A 21,430-nucleotide genomic window follows, 5' to 3' on the forward strand; every position below is an offset into this window, starting at 1 on the left:
AACAGAAAGAAGCATTGTGTTCCAAAACAAGTTTATTTTTAATAAAATCTTACACTGAGTGCAAGCATCAACTCAGCACTTATAAAAGCTGCCCAACCAATGCTTCCAAGACCTCTCAATGTCATTTATAAGGGCTGAAGGGAAAAGGAGGACCAACAAACATATTACCGGGTTAGTACAGCACAGAGGCAAGTCTGCATCAGGACCCCTCTCACCCTCACAGCAACATGCGCTTCCAAGCTTTCCCATGGGATTGCTACTCCCAAAGCACTAGCAGCATCCCAAAGGGGAAAGTGACAGTGCTGGCAAGAGGTTATGTGAACAAACAGGAAGGCAGATGGCTTCTTGGTTTGGCCATGATAAGGGAGACAAACTGGCATCCAAGCTGGGGGAGCAACGGGAGTTTTTCAGGCTGCTACTAATACCAGAAGTACCAACAGATTTAGTTTGGACTCAGTCTGCTGACCATGCCACAATAACAAGTTTTTTGGCATCAAAGAATTAGGAGGTGTCCTTGCCAAAAGACAGTCTGGACTCAGAAAAATATATGATTGACACTAACACCAAGCAAATAAAAATGAAAGTTCACATGCCAGGATGATGGCCAAAACAAATCTAACTGAGCAATCGTATTTCCAGAATACCACCACATTTTCCAAAATATTTGGCCAAAGCTCACCTCCATGGAGTTTGTTTCCAGCTGAAGTCATGGGGGGATACATACACCTTGGCTTGACTAATGAAGTAAAAACATGCAAAGAGCCTCTCTGCTCTGGGTACCATCGAGGGCTCATCCCAACGCACAGTGCTCCAGCTCACCCACATTTCAGCTCTAGAGTATTTAGAAGCTGATTTGGCAAAACATCATCTCTCAGCTATAGTTTTACTTGGGTCTAAAGTTACAGGGTTTGGCTATGAAAGTGTCTTGTTTGATATCCCTAGAAACACAATAGTACCATCAGTACAGAATGTACATGTACAGAAATGTACATGAACACCCTGTCTCCTGCAGCAGCCACAAGCCCTGAGAAGATTAAATAACACAGGTTAATAGCATATTCTTCCACTGCATTCTCCCATCTTTTCATAATTTCCAGTTTGGGGACTTTCTAAGCCAGGTGGGCTTTTTAGAGTATTTAGTAACCCCCAGTGGATTGTTTTCCCCCTAAATTAACTTGTCCAGTCTAAAATTTGTCCCCCAAAACTTGCTCAAATACTTACGGGCTCCTGAAAAAATATGAGGGAAACGTCTAAACTCTGCCCACCTCCTATTCTTCCTTTGCAAAACACGAACAGATGGCAAGTTAACAAATGCTGGAAGGCACACACTTAAAGCCCCATGCATCAATCAGTTGTTATGTGTCCACCCAGACCTAAAGCTAGCCAACTGAAAACTCCAGCTGCAATAAAACCTCCAGTTGTAAGAACATAACCTGGTGGATTAAGAGAGATTCACTACTTTGAAAACAGAATTCAGCCTCAGTTTGATCTTGCCAACTAATTTCAGACACACTGTTCTTGTGCTCATTACTAAGTTTTTAAAAATCCAATCATTTTACAAATCCACCTAATTTTAGCCCTGTTTCACCACAGCTGCCAAGTGCAGCCGTGTGCAAGATCACACAATTTGTTTCTTAGCTGCAGTGACAAATTACTGATGCTGTTCAAAGAACCCTCAGTTAGCTCAATTTCAATCCCTGCAAAGCTGAAGGACAAACAAGCTTTCTGAATTTTAATCATGTATACAGCAGCACGTTCAAAAAACGCTGCAGAAACCTACTGCAATTTTTTAAGGTTTGATTCTTACAGATCCAGACTAATAATTTTGTTTTCTTGGTTTTTTTTTTTTTTTTTTTTTTTTTTTTTTTTTTTTTTTTTTTTTTTTGTTGGTAATTCACTATGACATTCCATGAAAAACAGTGGAGAACATACATGCACATCAGAAGAGTAGAGAGTAGTATCCAAATGTACACAGAGACGACAAAGTCAGATCCCTGCACTGCACTTGCAGGAAAATTCAATGGATTATCTCAACCCTTCAAATAGGGCCACTCTGAAAACAAACGGTGACCTCCTGTGCTGCATCTGTTTGTGACGGCACATCTCCAAGCAGGCATGATTTATCTCAAAATTAGAACTTCCAGAAAAATGCAAGAATTGTCATCAACCTTCCAGTCAGATCTCATGAACAAACTTATAGTCAATTTTGGACATGACAAGATTGTTGAGTCCCTGAAGGCATGTGGTCAAACTGGGAATTGTCCAGCTCAGTATGTGTTTGTTCAAATACAGAAAGGGCCTATGAATTTGACAGAGTCCCTGGAAAAACTGGAAATCATAAAAGGCACATCTGAGGTGAACAGAACTGCACAAACCTTAAGAACTGACAGCAGTGTCAGAGAGAACAGGACATGGCCTTGACCACACCAAATACAAAGCAGCTTTGATAAAGAAGGCAGTAGGTAAGGGAAGCTCCATCTTTCCTCCCAGGGTCTGAGCATTGAATTGGTTTTTCAAAAGGCTGAGGCCCCAGAGTAGAACACACTTATTTCTCAGCAAGTCCAGTTTTTCATTGGATCACCACAGAAAACTCCTACCAGTGCTCTGTGGTTATCTGATATTGTTAGCATTTTTAGGTTTTCCAATTTTATGGCATTCAAGGTCTGGAAAAGAACTTCTTCATTAAGCACTTCATAAAAACATGTGACAAGTTCTTCACCCTCTTGTTATTTCTGAGACTCTTCAGACTATTCAGTTAACTAAGAACAACTGCAATTGTCTTTCAAAGCTGCAAGTACCTCTCACAAGAATGCTGATGTTTCCCAAGCCCTGCCCTTGGATTAAACATGGACTGGCACAATTCACAACACAAGGAAGAACAGTATTTGAATACTATAGTAATAAGAAATGTAGTACATAGTAAACAAAGACCAAAGGGAAGAAACAACTGCAAATTTATTAAATCCATAAGTAGGACTTATTTTTTTGGATTTATTTTTTGGATTTATTTTTCTCCTTCTTCTCAGGCAGCTTTGGACACCAGGGGAACTTCTCAGAGGACAGCCTGCTTTTACTTTTACTAATATTTAGGATATTACAGAGGACCTGCCAGTAGCGGATTTTGAGTCTGCTTCTTCTTCAAAGCACCTTCAACCTAGTAAGCAAGCAAAGACTTGGATCAATAACCTCAGACTGTAAATCTGCCTGCAATTCTGCTGAAGAGACAGTGTTCTTCATTGAATTAATACTGCACCCTTCACAGCTTCAGACTGACAGTTTAAACTTCATCCACAAGCTACAAAACAGCCAGGGTATTGAATAAAGCAGCGAAACACTTGCTGCCCAAAGTCTCCTTTCCGAACATTTTTTTCAGAGGTTCTTGGAGAGACGTAAGGACTATTCCCTGAAGACCTGCTTGCAATCAGTTAAAAATTTAGATTAAAGTGAGATCCACTGCAGAAAAAGAGCAATAGCCCCACGCCTGTATTTAGTTACCAAAGGGGCAAAGAGCAACTGCTATGTGAGGAGAGTACAAGAGCTGAAAACCTACCTAAAATAGGGATCCCTAATTTTGATTTACACCAGTGCAGCACGGCAGACCAAAGGGCTGCCAATCCCACGCTGACAACACATGAACTGCCTGAAACATACCTTTTCAGCTGACCACAGGTAATCCTTCAGAGGCTACAGTGAACTGTTAAGAGCCACAGAGGAACGGAAGCCTGTCTGGAAAAGTCTGGAAAGAGGTCTTGAGTGTTCAGTAATGACTGGTTACCTGGGTGCATACACAGGCAGTCCTTATCTCTTACCACATGTTAGCCATCTCTGTCTTGACTTGGATGCTCTGCAAATGATGGTCTCAGTGACTGCAAGGTCTGCACTGACTGAGGAATGTAACAAACAGCAAATGCCCAGGTTGGAGACCAGCTGGGAGACTTCTCATGGCCAATTAAACACGGAACACTGCTGGGTTTTTTTTCCTCTAACAGGAATGGTTTTGTACCCTCCTCTCCACACGGACAAAAATTCCATCTACATGTCAAGAAAAACACTTTATTTCACTGGGAGGAGGGAAAACACTTAAGAAAAGCTTCAGTTCTGGAAGTTATGAAGCAGGCCATTAAAAATCTACCTTTGCATCAGCCAGATTCAACTGTTTGTGTGTTATTATTGCATTACACAGAGGAAAGGTCAAAGTATTAATTTTTCATTCATATATAGAAGAAAACTAGAAACATTAGCTATGCCACTCTTTTTAACTATCACGAAGCACCCATCAGAATCTCTTAATGCTGACAAATTACTGTTATTTATGACCTAGTTGGCAGTCCCTTTTCTTTCAGCCTCACAGACAGGCACTGTACAATGCTTGAAACCAGACTTCCTACAAAGTTGTTGCACATTCAGTAATATCCAGTGTCATCACAGGCCTTGGTCCTTTGGGATTCAACTCTATGGATGCTGAAATGGTACCAGAAGACGCAGCTCAATGCACGACATCCTACAGAAAGCAAAAGTGGTCATCCAAAGCGTCTCCAGTTTGGGTGATGACATAGGAAGCTCATGGACTGGATAACTGTGTACCAAGCATATGACAAATAGTCACGGCCCAATCTATCAATCAATTTCAATACCACATTTAATACCTGCTCATTTTAAGTAAATAATGCACTTGTAGTTATTTCTAGTAATAGTAACACAAGAAACTAGAACCCAACATTCTTGACTCTGACATATTTGATCCCAAAATGGGCACCCATATTATTTTTTCCCCTTCAAATTACGGAAAGGCATAGAAAAGCATAAGAAATGCTTAAGTCTACATGCTTTGTAGGCTTTGCTGAAAACTTTCTCCAAAAGTATTTTTTAAATTTTTATTATTATAACTGTATTGTTAACGCTTCCACGGTATTGAGGATAAATACATCTTCAGCCTGGCGAGACGTTGCTTTGGTAGTGGAGCACACACTGCTATGGATATGCTATGAAAGGAAGACTGAAAACAAGAACAGCCACACATGCTTGTTTTATCATGAAGGTGTAAATGACCCGTTTCACTGCTCCATGCGTAAAACAATATATGTCTATAAATAACCCAGGTTATTTATATCTATAAATAACCCAAGCTTTGGTATTAGATCTTAAGGAGTAGCCACGCTTTCTCCATTCCAGTTTTGTGCGCTTTCAGGCAAACAGCCTCAGCTCCCAGGCAAAGGCACTCCTGCCCTGGCCCGGCTCTCTCAGCGCCGCGGCGGCAGCAGGCCAGCGGTCAGCGGGGAAGCAGGTGCCCGACTGCACAGGGCGCTGCAGTGCCGAGCCAGCAGCCGGGCACCCATCACGCATCCCGTGCTCCGTTCAGGTCAGTCCTCGGCCGCTGCCCACCCCCGGCATTCGGGCCCTTCGGGAGCGGAGCCGCTCGCCGGGGACGCTCACGGGTGACGCCGCCACAGCCCGCACCCAGCGCGACACCTGCGATCCGGGCCCTTCCCGCGCCCGCTGCCCTCCCCGAGGCCCGGACACCCCCCGCCCAAGGTACGCACCTTGTTGAGGTGCGGGTTCCTGGTGATGTCGTAGCCTCGCTTCTTGACGTCCAGGGCGCGGCCGGGGCCGGCGCTCCCCGCCTGGCCGCTGCGGGCCCGGCTGACGGCGAGCAGGAGCGGCCCCCGGCCGGCCCCCGCCGCCCGCAGCAGGCGGCGGGCGCAGACCCCGCCGCACACCGGCACCATCGCCGCGCCGGTCCTGCCAGAGGAGCCGGCGGGGCTGGGCGGGCGCGGCCCGGCCCTGGCCCGTCCCGCCCAGGTGTGCCCGGACCCGCCGAAGCGAAAGGAAACCCGGGAAGCAGATCCCGCCGCAAGCCCGCGGCGGCCGCCCCTCCTCCGTTACCTGTTCGGGCTGAAGCGGCCGCGCAGGGACGGGGAGCCGGCCCGGGCCCGCCCCCGCCGCGGACAGCGACACGCCCGGCCAGGGACACGGGCGGCGGCGGTGCGGTGCTCGCCCCGCTGTGCCCGCAGCGTCCCGGGAGCCGCGGTAAAGGGCGTCGGGCGGGCAGCGCCCGGAGACCCTGGCCAAGGACACGGAGCAGGCCGGCGGAGCGAAGCTGCTCGGAGGAGTTGTTAGTGCTCTAAGGAGCATCCTCGGAGAACTTTTCAGTCCAGGAGTGTGAACAACCGTGGTTGGTTAGGCATTTCAAGCCCCATGTGATCGATATAAAGTCCCTCTGTGAAATTTATATACACCGTATATTGTACATAGAATGTATTCACTATGTATGTAGCTCTATAATGTATATAACCTGTATTTCTTTATGTTGTAATTCTATATTTACTGAAGAAGACAGGTCCCTCCAGTTTTTTGTTTTTTTTTTTTTTTTTTTTTTTTTTTGTTTTTTTTTTTTTTTAAATTTTAATAAATGAGCTCTTTAAACCTTTAAAATGATGAAAACATCATTGCCACTACTACTACCATCACCACAACCACTTCTGTGGAAAAAATAGTGCCCTGATTACCCCCCAAAAGAGTGGAAGATTCACGTTCAGTTTCATCTTAAGATCAACACTGCTTCTGTACCTGCATCCCTCTCATGAAATTCACATCTGCTTTGCTAGAGGGACGCTCTCAGGCTTATCCCTCCATTCGTATTGCTGTCTGCAGGTGTATTTTTTAATATGCTTTAATATATTTATGGATAAATTATGCAGTCCCTGCAGAAAAGAACAGAATGCAGAGCAAAAAGATGACTGGATGGATATGGTTGCTTTTCCTTGCCTTGCCCCTAGGCACTCAATAGAGTACACTGTTGCATTTTGATTCCACAAGCTTTTGATTTCTCCCTAAAGAGCAGGTGGCTTTGTGCATTGTTCTTGGTGTGTTCAGGATATTTACACCTCTGCTGTAGGCAATTATTATATTCAAGCCTCATACTGGAGGACTCTGGCAACTTAATAAGTACTAGAACTATGCAGGGGGAAAGACTCCTCGAAGTCTGGTTGTTTGTCTGGTCTTTGGGTCTTCCTTGAAAAATTGGTCATGAATGAAGACACACTTCTGGGGAGACCCAGATGGTGGAGAAAATGAGTATGTGCCTCACCAAGGCCAGAATATGATCAGGGAGATTGTTAATGCACAGAAGACAGAAGAAGAAATATACCACTATTCTTACTCTTTTTGTGTGTGTGTAGCTATAAACTGGAAAAATCTAGAGATTTTCATCTCCTCAGGAACAAATTGCATGAAAGCCAAGTCAATACCATGCCAGCTTGCCAAAGCTTTCTTCCTCCCACCAGCCAGTTGGTACAGCAGGCACCATGTCCGTATTCTGAGATTATCATGGCCTCCTCTGGACTTGCTCCAACAGGTCCGCATCTTTCTTATGATGAACTAGAGCTGGATGCAGCACTCTGGGTGGGGTCTCATGAGAGTGGAGTAAAGGGGGAGAATCTCTTCCTTGACCTGCTGGTCACACTGCTTCTGATGCAGCCCTGGGAATGGAGAAATCTTTTGCCTCGGGCCACACAACAGGTCTAATGGCAAAGGTGGGGATTCCTACACAGCCCTTCTACAATGGATTGGCAAAAAGTGCAAACTGGGGAGTAAGGGAAGTGCTGTAGCTGTAGTGTCTCATTCTAAATGGTCTGCAGAAATGGCTGCATATGTGATCTCCCATGACTGACTGTGGAGGTTATTGGACAGAGATATTTTTAACAAGTGCACATTATAAGCATTTTTGGCTCATGCACACACTGCCACAAGAAGATATATACACAAATGTATGCTTCTGACTTTACTGTTACTGTATGGACTCTTTCACATATTTTATTTCCTTAATTTTAAAATTCTAGCTTATGTGCTTCCCTGAGCAGGGATGTATTATATAACTGTAAAAATAAATCTTTCTCTGCAGCCACAAATAGTCTCCCCACTTTTGTGCAGTCACTGAATAGTGCTTTGCAGGGGCTATCTCATCTTTTACCTCCTATTGGCTGACAGTAGCCATCAAACTGACTTTTTCATCCTAGTGAGAAATAAATTACAAATGCTGGGTCTCTAGAATTTACCTGGCACTGCAAAATAAAGCGTGAATGTGATTTAGATCCATTATCTCCAAGCTGCAGAGTGCTCGCTGTCAGATGCATTTGAATGTACTTCGTGTAATGTGTAAACCTCGCTTGAATGCAAATTGAATAAAAGAGACGGTCAAATTCTTGATTAAAAAACAAGAAAGAACATTACAAAAAAAAAAAAAAAAGCCATAAAAGCAATGAAATGCACAGTTATATTCATCATTGAGGTCTCAGGATTTTTTTAAGCTATTTTTCAGCAGCAGGAAGGAAACAATGGTTTGTGGAGTGGGATTCCATATACACTTGGGGATTTGAGAGTTGCTACAGAATGCAATTGAAATTACAAAGCATGTTACAAGACCCAATTTATTCCTCCAGTAATTTAAGAAACTTCTTTGCGCTGTGGCCTTGCATTTACCAGTTTGGCATCTAAGAGAATGCAAATGAAATACCCTTTAAGCCTGACAGAGAATGAATCTCTGACATATAAGGCAGAATCGTATAGTGTCTATTCTTCTATGGCATTATCTTTCCTCTCACAAAATGAATTGAGCTACAGTTATAAACTTTCATTGTAGTGATTTTCAAATCAGATACCTTGAGAATTCCTGGCATTGTGCAGCCATGTGTCCCCTGGTTTATTAGATTTTGCACAGACTGTATACTATTCAGACTGTTAATTTAAATTCATTGTGACATGAGAAGCCTTACACAACAGAAGTAATGAGTTTTGGTTGGGACCCCTCTGTACAACAAATAGTGGCTGGAAAAACTATAAGTGCTGTAGAAGAGTCTGGAGCTAACTGATCCACAGATAGAATCACGGAGTCACGTAGATTCGAAAAGACCTAAAATCATCGGGTTCCACCTTTAACCTAACACTGCCAAGTCCACCACTAAACCATGTCCCCACACACTACATCTTTGTGACTTTCAAATACCTTTGGGACTGTGAGTGAACCACTTCCCTGGGCAGCCCATTCCAGCTCCTGATCACCTTTCAGTGGAGAATTTTCCCCTAGTTTCTAAGCTGAACCTCCCCTGGTGAAACTTGAGGCTGTTTTCTCTGGTCCTGTCACTTGTTAGTTAGTGGAAGAGACTGACCCTGCCTAGCTACAGCCTCTTTTCAGGAGGCTGTAACAAAATTTTGTTATTTATGTTGTAAAGAACAATAAGGTCCCCCCTGAGCCTCCTTTTCTCCAGGATAAACACCCCCAGCTCCCTCACCAGCTCCTCATCATCTTTGTGCTCCAGACCTTCTCCAGCTCCGTTGCCCTTCTCCAGCCACGCTCAAGCCCATCAAGGTCTTTCTTGCAGTGAGGGGCCCAGAACTGAACACAGGATTTGAGGTGAAGCCTCACCAGTGCCAAGCACAGGGGGACAATCCCTGCCTTGCTCCTGCTGGGATTTGAAGACACCACAGGGATCATTGTGCCAACCTTCCCTAAGTGCAAGCAATTATATACTTGATGTTTAACCCACAAGGATTCACAAATGTCTGGTTTTTTTGGATGGAGCAGCCACAGAGCCCTTCTGTTCACCTCTAACAAACACAAGATCCAAGGTTACAGACAGAATGCCACAGATGATCGCATGTTGCCATAAAAGAGCAGATCCCTGCAATGGGAGAACAAGCCTCTCTGGTCTTAAAAATCCTCATTGCTGCAGCTTGTCCCATGCAGTAAAGTTCAAAGTTTTTTTAAAATATAAGTAGGGCTAATGCCACTGTGCTAACTCCATATTTTCTCATGCACATTACAGATGGAGAAACACGCTAAGGATTCACCTTCATGGTCACATAGACAGTGATGGAGCTGGGAACAGGATCCATATATCCCTGCTGTCAGCCCCTTGCTTACTCTGTCTCCTATCACTAGGCTGCCTTTGTCACAGCTTACTTCCTTGATGTGTGCTCTCACAGTGTTATTCTTCAGCAGTGAGAGTCTTCACTGTCACCCAGACAAAAAAAACCTCTGCAGTTATGCAATTAAGGCCTTAATCAGACTCTTGGACTTCTTTCTTGGCTTTGGCTAATTTTAAGTGATAATGATAGTGGTTTATACTTACACCTCTTAAAATGAATAATGAGGATGGAAATAAACACACTTCAGTCAATAAATTCTCCCTTCCTCTCGAATACAAATGCTGTCTTTTTGTTGCTGTTATACTGTTTTACTCCCATCTTACTACATACCTCCTGAGCACTGCAGTAACCCTGTGGAGCGCATACATGATCCTTAGCATCCAAAGTTTTGAAGAGAACAGGACTGCCAAGACAATGCACTGTTAAATCAATCAATTTATAGTGATATATAAGCATTTAATGTTGATTTATCTTCAAAGTAATTTTTTTCATTTGCATGGGCTTCAAGCTTCCTGCCATAGAAGGTGGCATAGATTTTACAATTGGCTTCAATAGGACTTAAATACTGCTATGGTCCAGCTATAAATTTTAACTATATTTTAAATTTAAAAATGGTGTCATACACGGTGCAAGAGTACATTTTTTCATCTAGCATGATAATACTATTTTTGAGTAACATCATACATATGTAAATAGAAGGTTCTGAAGTAAAAAAAAAAGAGGTGAAAAATCTTTTTTTAAACTCTGTTTGTTATTTGAAGGGGCACATCTGACTGACATCCAACTGGTAATGTGGCACAAGTCTGACCTGGTTATTTTTGCTAGAAACTTTGGGCAGTTGAAAGATTGAATTAACAATATAGATTCACTAAAATGATGTTGAGTGAGACTTCACAGCATACAAAAACCAACCAACCAACCAACCAACCAACCAACGAACAACAACAAAAAGGTGTCCCAATAACACCTTGTGATATAAAAAGAGTCAAGGGGGTGATCAAAGGCTCAGCTATGTGAACAGGAGCTGTTATAGAAGTTACTGAGGGATAAAATTACTGTGTCTGCTGGTCCACCCATGCATAGCCTCACTTACTGCAGCTGTGAAGGCAATTTAAGGTGGGTTAACTATAAGTTAAATTGCACTAAGTGATCTGTGTTCCTTTCAGCCTTACAGAGGCAAGCACACAAACAGTTAAGGTGTTTCTGAATAGCTCACATTTGTCATGGTATGGAAACATGTACATGGACAGCTGATATGCAGCAAGTTTAACAATTCATGGCCAGCAAAGTTTTAAAAGTCCTCTCTGGCTTTAAATCAAGAAAATATTTATCATCATACCACAATCTGGTCAGAGGAGCTTTAAATAACAGTTTGCTACCAAAAAAAAAGTGACTATAACATGATTCTGAACAATCTTTTTAAAGTGTGTGGAATTGCAATTAGATTTGATCAGTTCAATAGTTTCAGATTCATTCAAGGGAAAAATATTTTTTTATGATGAGGGTGGTGAAACACAGGAACAGACTGCTGAGAGAGGTGGTGGATGCCCCATCTCCGTAAACATTCAAGGTCTGTTTGGCCGTGGCTCTGAGCAACCTGACCTAGTTGAAGATATCCCTGATCATTGCAAGGGTGATCCTACTAGATGGCTTTTAAAGGTTCATTCCAATTCAAACTGTTCTATAATTTTATAATTCTATTTATTTCAGGTCATGTTCTGCCATTCCTAAGTCTTCAGGGCAGTACGGGTCTATATGATGAAAAGACAAATTAGTGTGCAAAGCTTTTAATCAGAGAGGATAGTTTTACTTCATAAGTGTATGAAGTAAAAACTTCATACAATGGATTCATTGGCGTCTTTCACAATGGGATTTTAAAATGTTTTAATTGTATGTGTGAAAAGGCAAGGTTGAAAAATAGTTATTTTTGAACATTGCAAAATGAGGAAATAATACCAGCATAACTGGACTGAGCATAACTGAACACTCTGGAAATCATTTCAGAGCCAGGTAAATCTGGATATCATTAAAAAAAATAATGAAAACTGCATGCCTACATGCCAAGCATTTCTTCACTCATTTTTTGCAACCAAGCAGTTGTCATCCCTTCATTTTTTGAATCTCATTCCTAGAAGACAAGGCTTACTAATGTTAGGTGGAGCACTCTCCAAGTGCTATATTTATATAATGCTCTTTATACTCATCCCTATCCCAAAGGACATCTTCTTTCACAGGCAAGTCTCCAATAAGAACTCTAGCAAGAGTAAAGACTGGAAGAATTCATCTGTTGAAGATTTCTCAGGCTCTTAGAGAAACTGGTCCTGGTGTGGTACAAGACGCTCTTAGAAATCTGCTTTAACTTGACTGGCCTCTGTACAGTTGCATTAGCCCTGCCATTAACAATCAGGAGCTATCAAGTGAAACTGCAACCATGGCCTCCTGGTGAAACCATCTCATTAGTGCTGTATCCAAAAGTATGCCTCCTTTAAACTCTTTGGGAGAGGGAAAACGCCAGCACAAAATTTCCGAGCGATAACCAGTGCACAGAGGGCAGCAGCCTCTCTCTGACCTTTGCTGTGACCTCCAGTTACGCATGACAGAGCTCTTCAGAGCTCTATGGATGAAACACAGCACTGATAAGCAAAGTAAACAGCTGAAAGTGAGAAGTAGCTCAAAAGGTCAGCTGCAGAACAGGTACAGATGTACTCGGCTGCTGGCACCCTCTCCTACCTGGAGCAGAGCTCTCAGTCTTGCTGCCTGCCATTTAAAAAAAAAAAAAAAAAAAGTGTAAAGTCAGTTTTGCAGGGTCCTATGCTTTCATAAAATACTCTTTTTTAAGGAGTGACAGGCTTCAAATCATGTGGCGTAAAAACATGTTATTTACATAAGTAAAGCAGAAATGTTTGCTGGTTTTTCTTATTAAGTGCTCTTTTTCATCATTTCAAAGGTTTTCAAAATTTTTATCTGTTCATCAAGCCTTCAGTTAATTCTCTAACATAATCCAACACAATCTTTCAAAAAGCCTTTGGGTCTGTTTTTAGGAGACTTTGAGTCTCTTATGCATCTTAAAATGAGTGAGGGCTAGCATTGTTGAAGTCAATGAGCCTATATTTTTGACGGATATAAATCAACATAGCTTTTTTTGACATTGCTCTTACTTGCACACTAGCAGAAGTTTAGCAGCCTTGTATCACTGACCTTAAGTCCAAACAAACAGCATTTCTCCTGAGTGCTTGTAGTTAGAAGTACCTATTTACTGCAGAGACACGAAGACCAGGAGGTAGGAAATGAACGCTTTAAAAGGCCATTTCATAAAAGCACAGGAAAACTTGCACTGCAAAAAGTAAATTATTTTAGAGCTGGTTCACTGGGAAAAATCTCTCAGATACTCTGCTGAGAAGATTTGACAGTTTGGGTAACACACTTTATTTCAGGGAACCTGTATGAATTAGACAGCTGCAGATAGGAATTTTAATCAGTGTGCTCATTTTCTAATCAAAGCTGCTGCCCATCATTAAAAGCAGAGGCTTGGCAAGCCCCAGCTGAAGCCCAGAGGCTTTGCACTGAGGCTGCTGGGAGCTGGGCAGATGTGCTTCTGCTGAGTCTGCTCTGAGAAATCAACTTCTGGCAAAGGAGGTGGACAGCAGCTGGCTCTGCTGATGTTGTAAACTTCTGCAGCACAAGCTGCCAGCCCCGTGTGTCAGAGAGGGGTGTTGTGGGTTTTTTGTTTTTTTTGTTTTTGTTTTTGTTTTTGTTTTTTGTGTTTGTTTGTTTGTTTGTTTGTTTTTGGCGGGGGGCGGTTTTGAGGAGGGAAAAGACGGCAATTGTAACATTGAACCAGGCAGAAATGAGGTTGGTTTTTTTTTTTTTTTTTTTTTTTTTTGCAAATGGACATTCTTTAGGTCACAGTGGGGAATTGTGACATTGCAAAAGGGATGAATGAATTAGTAGGCAAAGTAAGAAGAGTTTCTACTGGTAGCTGTAATGTGCAAATGCTGCCAGCACATCCTTACAGGCTATTGGATCCATGCAGAAGCCTAGGAGGCTTCCAAAAGCTTCTTAACCCATGGAAAATGCCACATGTGAAAGTTAATGCTTTATGAATTGCCATTTAATACATGGGGAAAACACAGATCATTGTAATGGTGAACATAATTTATACCATAATGAATCTTAAATGATGAACTAATTTGTGTTGCTTCTAGATTAAGAGGGAAGGATATAGCAAGCCACAGGCCCATCCCTAGGGAGCTCAGACTAACTCCAGACTAACACTTATTGGCATGTACCATGGTGATTAATAAGCTCATTCTCTAGGGCTGAGTGGAGACAATCCATCACTGATACAGAGAAATCTGCAAGCAGCAAAGATTGCAGTGAGCCATTTAGGAGATGCTTCCCAGGAATCACAAAAGGCAATTTGATAACAGAATAACTTAATGTCCAAAACTCATATCAGAATCAATGTAAAACTCTGTCTGTTTCCCAACATCACTAGAGACAGCGATGGAAAGAGTTGGAGAGGAGAAAGGTAGAGACATTCCAAGTCCGAAGTGCACGCACAAATTACAGAAAATCTCTAAAATCTGAAGACCTGGTAAAATCCAAATATCCCCACAGGATACATCATGCACCTAGCAGCAGCATGTGGGTGGACTGTATGCATATTTCACTGAAATGGAGCAACATGGGCAACTCCTGAGAACCCTCTCTTTTGTCACTACAGCAGAATATGTACGAGTTCAGCCAAGGGAGCAGCTGAGGGTTAGTGGGAGAGATTCTCAAAAGTGAATCACCAGAATAATAAAGAGGAAATGGATACCATCTTTTTGTCACAAGTCAAAACTGTCACTTGCACAAGTGTCAAATTGCCAATGTGGTGTTATAAAAAATTGTATAACACAACAAAATGAATGAAGGATCTTTGAAGCCTAAGATGATACAAAATGCTCCTAAGGCATTAGATGTTATTTAACTGCTGAAAAAGGAGGGATAGTCTGAAATAGGTGAGCAGAATCTAATCTTGAGCAAACAGAAAAAGACATCACCCAGAGGCCACTTTCTCCCATCCTGAGATAAGCACCTCAGAGGCTGTGAATCACCAGCTGGGAAGCGCCTCACTCCTCTCATCCTAAAGAACCGAGGTGTATATTCAAGCTGCCGTCTAATATTTAAACAGGCAAAACAAACCAGGATTAACCCTTCAAATCCTCCTGCAATGAACCCAGTTTGTATGCCTTGTTCGCTACAGTTTATAAACTCTCAATAAACAGCTTATAAACAATTCTTTGCCTCTCATTGGAGCTGGCTGTCTCCATTACTGTGTCTTCACATCAGTATTTCCTAGGAAAAGCTAAACTTCTCCTGCAGTGAGAGAAGGGTCTCTACTGACAGCTAACTCCCAGTTAGATGCTGTATCTGTGGCAGTCACATCTTGATAACTGAAGGATCCAATCTGAAAAAGGAGGTCTACGTGTGTGCTGGAAGGAGGGTGGAGGAGAAGATGAAATGCAGAAACAAAATTCCTTTGGAGTACTCAATGTGCTGGAGCCTCTGGTATGACAGATTTTGTACCAACAGCTGTAACTAAAGTGCAGATGTACCCTTCCTTGCAGCCTGCCAGGCTTCTCCCCCGTCCCAGTACAGGCAGATACAAGAGACACGGAGACCTTCCCCTTCCCACTCACATTCCCAAAAACCTGGATGCTTCTTGACACTTGGCTGTATTTCAGAGCCTGAGTGAGTCACTGAGCAAGGGTTTATTACTCACTGCTGAGCAATAGCTCAGGAATGAGGAGCTCCGGGGTTCATGTGTCAGTGGTCACTGTGTATGTGATGTTAAATAGGGCAGGTTTGCCTGGGAACCCTCCGAGTCATCCCTGGGAACCCTGTGAGTCTTCCCTCTTTTCCTTTTATTTATTTAGTTAGTTTTCAGCAGGGTTCAGGGACAGGGTGTTCCTGCTTTCTGGGTTATTTTGTTACCCGAGGGTGAGCAAGAAGACAAACTGCACAAGAAAATGGATTTTATTCATTGTGGGAAAGTCAGTGTATACGGGGTAAAAAAATGTGTTCCACATTCTCTCCACATGATGAATTTAAGATTCATGTGGAGATAAACCAAAAATACCCATGAAACAGCTTTGGTTTTTGCATTTCATTTCCACAGGAGCTTCCCAGAGTTGTTTGTTTGAAATAAACAACATAAAAGGAGACCCTCTGCCCACTCTCTGATGTGAAGCAATTAATGGTGGCTGGATCAGCATTTCCACTCTTAATTCTGCTTTTCATATGGTTTGTTTTAAAAAATTGCTCCAGTCATGAACTTACCATGTAATAATACTTTGCATTTAGAAAAGCCTTTCATCTGAACAGCACAAAATGCTTTGAAAATGTTAATCAGTTAGTATTCACATTGGCATGGGAAATACAGGCTTTTTTTTTTTTTTTCCCAAGAGAAACTGAGGCATTTGGGGTGAGATGCCATGGTGTCATTTTGTATGGTGACATGACAGAGTATCAAAACCCCAGATTTCTGTTCATTAATTCTGATAATCACTTGAACCCATCACTCTTTTGATGTTCTGCTTAAAAGCAATCTTTTTCACTTTCATACTGAGAAATTTTAAACAGTTACTTCACTAATTTTTTTCTGCATGGTTAGATGTAGGTTTTGGATATGAGGTAATAATAAATAGTAGATTGTAGAAAATATCTTGTATGTATAACCCTCATGAATGATTGCAAGGCTTCATTGATGAAACAGAGGAAGTCACCTGCTGTTGATCTGCAGTCATCTTATGGGTGTTGAACATCAAATTTTAACAGCACACTACATCTGCACTGCAGCAGAGCCTGCAACTGATAATGCAGATGGGAGAAGCAACTGTAAACTATACTTATCTGGAGCAAAATTTGCCCTTGGTCTCATGATCACTGAGGGTCTGGATAGGGTTAAGACCAGGTAATTTAGGCAACTAATTTACACTCTAAATTTCCAGAAATATAACAGTTCTTGTCCATTACAGGCTGGATGTCCATCTCCAAAGTGACCGTAAGCTTCCAAAGGCACTTCCCTCTTTTCATTGACCATACAGACCATGTGGGTTCTGAGGTTCTGACTTTTAAAAGATTACTTCTTAGATGGATACAATTCAGGGTACTGCTTGGTTGCTTCCATTAGGCACATTGGATGCACATCTCCTTATGATGTTCTGCAAAAATTACAGTGGGATCTACAATGCCTCAGTCTCTCCTACCAATTTCAGCACCTGCCGCAGCATTTAGGACTTCCTTAAGGATCTCCCAGCCCAGTTTTTAGAACTGTTCTTCTTCATGAGAATATGTAAGTTCACAACACAATACAGCCAAAATACATGTGAAAATCTTATTTTTACAGCATAAGAAGCAACCCTAAAAGTATATTTTTTTCTTTTCTTGCTCATTTGGCTTAGGTAGAATAGCTGCTAAGATGTTCTGCACTGTGGCTGACAAGATTACCCAACCATACCCTCCATGATGTGACACCCAAACTGAGCCTGTGGGTGCTCTGTGTATTATGGGAATGACCTACAAAGAAATGTCAGAAATTACCCTTGGCCTTTACAACCTTGCTCCCTGATTTATGGAAGATTGAAGAAAGTGGTTGTATCATGCAATCAGGAGGAAGGAAGGAAAGAAAAGAAATTTTATAGGAGCCCACAGGATTGCATAGCTCTATTGAATGCAGAAACAAGTAGTTTCAAGTCAAGTCAAGATTGAAGTATATGAAGGAGGCATAAAATCTATAAAAGGGACATGAGATGCTGCTCCTGACCATCTGCCCACATGCAAGCTGGAACAGCTTGGCACAAAAAGAACTGCAGCTGGAACTGGGTTATTGAGGACCTAATAATCTCCCAAGTCACAGAATTCACAAAATTAATGTGGACGGTGGCACTCTGATATCCTACTTGGTTTGTGACATTCAGTTTGACCTTGGCATCCTATTTCAGAACAAGACAGTGCCATTACCTTAGCTGAGAAACAAGAGCCCTGGAAAGAAAACCGTAGTGGGCTCCATTTGAGGTACTGCAGAGAGAAGCATGGAGGGAGGAGGTAAGTCCTCATTAGTCCTATTAACTCTGTTTTTCTTTCTGAACATGTTTTTTCCACCAATTACGACAACTTACGATCAAATTTCAGTAGTCAAGGACCACCATATCTGCTCCTCTCATGGTCCAACCTACAATGCTGAGATTAATTACCCGTGTTTTACACTTAATTGCATAACTAAGAATAAAAACTATCAGTATATCAGGAAGTTTCTGTCCAAACAAATAAATTTAAACTTTGTTTTAACCATGAAATACCAAGTTGGCAGGGACCTCAAGGATCATCTAGTCCAACCTGTTCAAATTCCCTGAAGACTGTAATACCAAAGTCTGCATATAAACTCCTTCCCTGACCTTTATCAGGAGGAAAAGTATTTCAGCTTTAACTCTGGAGAGGCAAGGGTAAGGAGCTTGTGTGACTGCTAATAAGCTATGCAGCACACGACATTCTGGGAGGATTGCAGAGTCATGCATTACCCTCATGACTCCTAAGAGGGAGTGACAGTCCTGCTCCACAGTGTCTTGGTCACCAGAGCGGCTGCCAAACAAAACTGCAGCGACACATCAAATATACATTGAACTTGGCTCTATTTCTCACAGGGTCTTGTTCCAGGGCTTGTAACTGAACAACCTGCAGCATGAAATGGCCCTGTTTGCATTAGCTGCGTGCTCCCTCTGGGCAGCTCTCTGTAACTCTGGTGTCAAAATGTTTCTCATCTTCTGACATGTAGTTCTTGCTCCAGTCTCCTGTGATTCCCGTTTTTCAGAAGATGACCTGAACAATGACTGAACAGGGTCTTTTTAGGATCACATCGGAAGTGTGTGTCAAAACAGAGGCGTTTCACCTGTCCATCACAGCTGCCTAAGAGCAAAGCCATCTTTCAGTAGATTCTCAGGTATAAACCTTTTTTCTGCCAAACTGCTACAATGCTGAGTGCCATAGGTCTTCTGACTGCAAGTGCAGTAAATGCAAATAGAAATAATTCTTGTGGCACTAAACAAGAAACTGGGGAAGCTGCACGCAGTAACAAGAGGTGACTCTAAACAGATTTATTGCACTGAGCATGGTGGCAGCAAAGGAACTGATGTAGGGATTGTAAGAAGAGGGTACATCCCTGCTGCAGACAAAGCTTAGACTTTTCATTTTGTGTGGAAGCTTGTTATGTTGCAGCATCTCTTCTTTTTTCTTTTTTGATTAATCTAAGGCCATTGTTGGTGGTATAAAATCCTTCTAACAGATTGCTTAGGGCATGGCCCACTGTGATTAAGGGCAGCACATTCAGTGCCTGTCATTAAACAGCGCTGCCTTTAATGCCCAGAGGTGAATGTCGTTACATACTTCTACGACGTGGCGAGTACATATGGCAACATCCAGATGTGGGTTATGAGAAAGCGTTTTTTACAGGCACAAATGCAAACATATAAAACTGTTCTGAGCAAGGTCAGAATAATTCTTGATACATATTTTGGCTCAGCTGAAGGATCATCAGCAAAACTTGCATACAAAAAATAGAGGGCGAGACTAATAAAAAATCTAATAGTTATGATTTCAGCTGCTCTTTTCTCATGTCCATAAACATTGGCCATTACCTGCCCATGTACCATTGTTTAGCTTGCCATGAACCACACCTCGGAAAAGACAAGAAAGCTTTAGAGGAACTTTCTGCACATAGTGATAGGAAAAGGGGGAATAATTTTAAGCTGAGTGAGGGCAGGTTTAGGTTAGATATTGGGAGTAAATTCTTTACTGTGAGGGTGGTGAGGCACTGGCACTGGCTGTCCAGAAAATTGTGGATGTCCAACCCCGGAAGTGTTTAAGGCCAGGCTAGATGGGATTTTGAGCATCCCATCTCCAGTGAAGTGAAAGGGTCCCTGCCCATGTGTAAAGGCTTACCGACCACAGTTGCCTGTCTCAAACACCGTGAGGGCCTTTGCCCTCAGAAGAAGGACTTTGCCATGAGATAAGTACAGAAGGGAGTGACAGGATGGCACTAACGCCAGTCCTGGTGGAGGTGAGATCTGGTTAGCACATCCCGGGTAACAAACACAGACAAAAATTTACACTGTGGTAAGCTGTATGAAGAAGTAACTGCTTGTATGCATAGCACTGGCCAGACAAAGATCACTCCAAGTTAGGAGACAAATGCCATCTGTGACCACCAATGACCACCAAAGCCCCCGAATATACCTGGAACCTGGACTGTAAGTTAAGCTGCCACAGCAGGAACCTGAAATAAGATAAAGGTGGTACTATTTTATTGTGTGTTATCTCAGACCTAGGGGAAGGTTAACAAGGCTGGAGGAGAAGAAAGTATCACTGATAATGGACACAAAAAATGCAAAATTTATGGCCTACTTGGAAAGCCAACTCAGCTGAAATCAGCTTGGATGGGGTAAAAGGTGTTCTGGCAGAGGGAGATCGCAACCCCCAACTCACAGACCCGCTACCCAAGAAACTGACTGAACTCAAAAAAAGAGAGAGACAGAGCATATGGACTATCAGCATTAGAAGTGAGGGAATAATTTAACCAGTGGAATAAGAGAACTGTGTAGCCAATCAGCATTAATTCCTTTGTTTGCTATGGTGTATAAAGAGTGAAAAATTTTGAACGACCTTAGGACCTCCACCACTGAGAAATTCAGGGTGAAGAAGGATGATCAGGACAGGATGCTGCTGGATCCATGGGTTGATACTATCTGCTGCTTGATCCCTCTCTCTCTCTCTTTCTTCTTGTTCTTTCTTCTCACTCTTCTATTTATTTCTCTTTCTCTACCTCACATTTATTGTTAAATAAAATTGTATTATTGACTTCCACATATGGTCTTGTTTGCACCTTAATTCGGGCATCTCTCAGTAGATGGATCTTAACACTATGGCAGGGAGTTTGAAGCTAGATGATCTTTAAAATTATCTAAACCCAATCCAAATCCAAAACGATTTTATGATTCTGTATGGGAAGGATGTTTGTGTAGACACTCAAAGGTGTGTAAGAACCAAGCCACATCTGGTATTTTATATCCACACCCAGAAGAATTACATCCGAGTCACTTCTCTGTGTCAAAAGTTAGTTTCAAAACACAGTCCTGTTTATAAACTATTCCTTTCTAAGGCCAATTCCAGAACATTTGATGTCTCTGGGTAGTTTTAACTATTATTTTATTTGTCTCATAAGAGTCCTACTTGAATATTTGAGACTTATCCTGGGGAGCACACTAACAGGATACAGTCTCATCAACATCTGACTGGGAGGTTCACTAGCCATGAATTTACAAAACCTCAGCTATTTTGTGGAAACAGCCCTTTGCACGCTCGATCCCCTGGCGCCAGGGAACAAGCTCCCTGGATCAGGGCACATTGACCATGGAGTATGCTCCAGCAGTTACCAGGATGCTCCAGCAGTCACCGGATGCTCTGT

General features: G+C 42.3%; 1 protein-coding gene across 1 annotated transcript in view; it reads right to left on the minus strand.

Moving 5' to 3' along the window:
- The window catches only part of ME3 (malic enzyme 3), a 117,276-nt gene extending 111,535 nt beyond the window's left edge, over nucleotides 1–5,741 (minus strand). Inside the window, exon 1 of the mRNA XM_040055729.1 lies at nucleotides 5,541–5,741. Coding sequence (XP_039911663.1) covers nucleotides 5,541–5,726 — 186 coding nt within the window. The 5' untranslated portion in view covers nucleotides 5,727–5,741. The remainder of the gene's footprint in view (nucleotides 1–5,540) is intronic.
- Nucleotides 5,742–21,430: the final 15,689 nt, after the last annotated feature.

Source organism: Hirundo rustica, chromosome 2, assembly GCF_015227805.2.
Source record: "Hirundo rustica isolate bHirRus1 chromosome 2, bHirRus1.pri.v3, whole genome shotgun sequence".
Taxonomy (NCBI): Eukaryota; Metazoa; Chordata; class Aves; order Passeriformes; family Hirundinidae; genus Hirundo; species Hirundo rustica.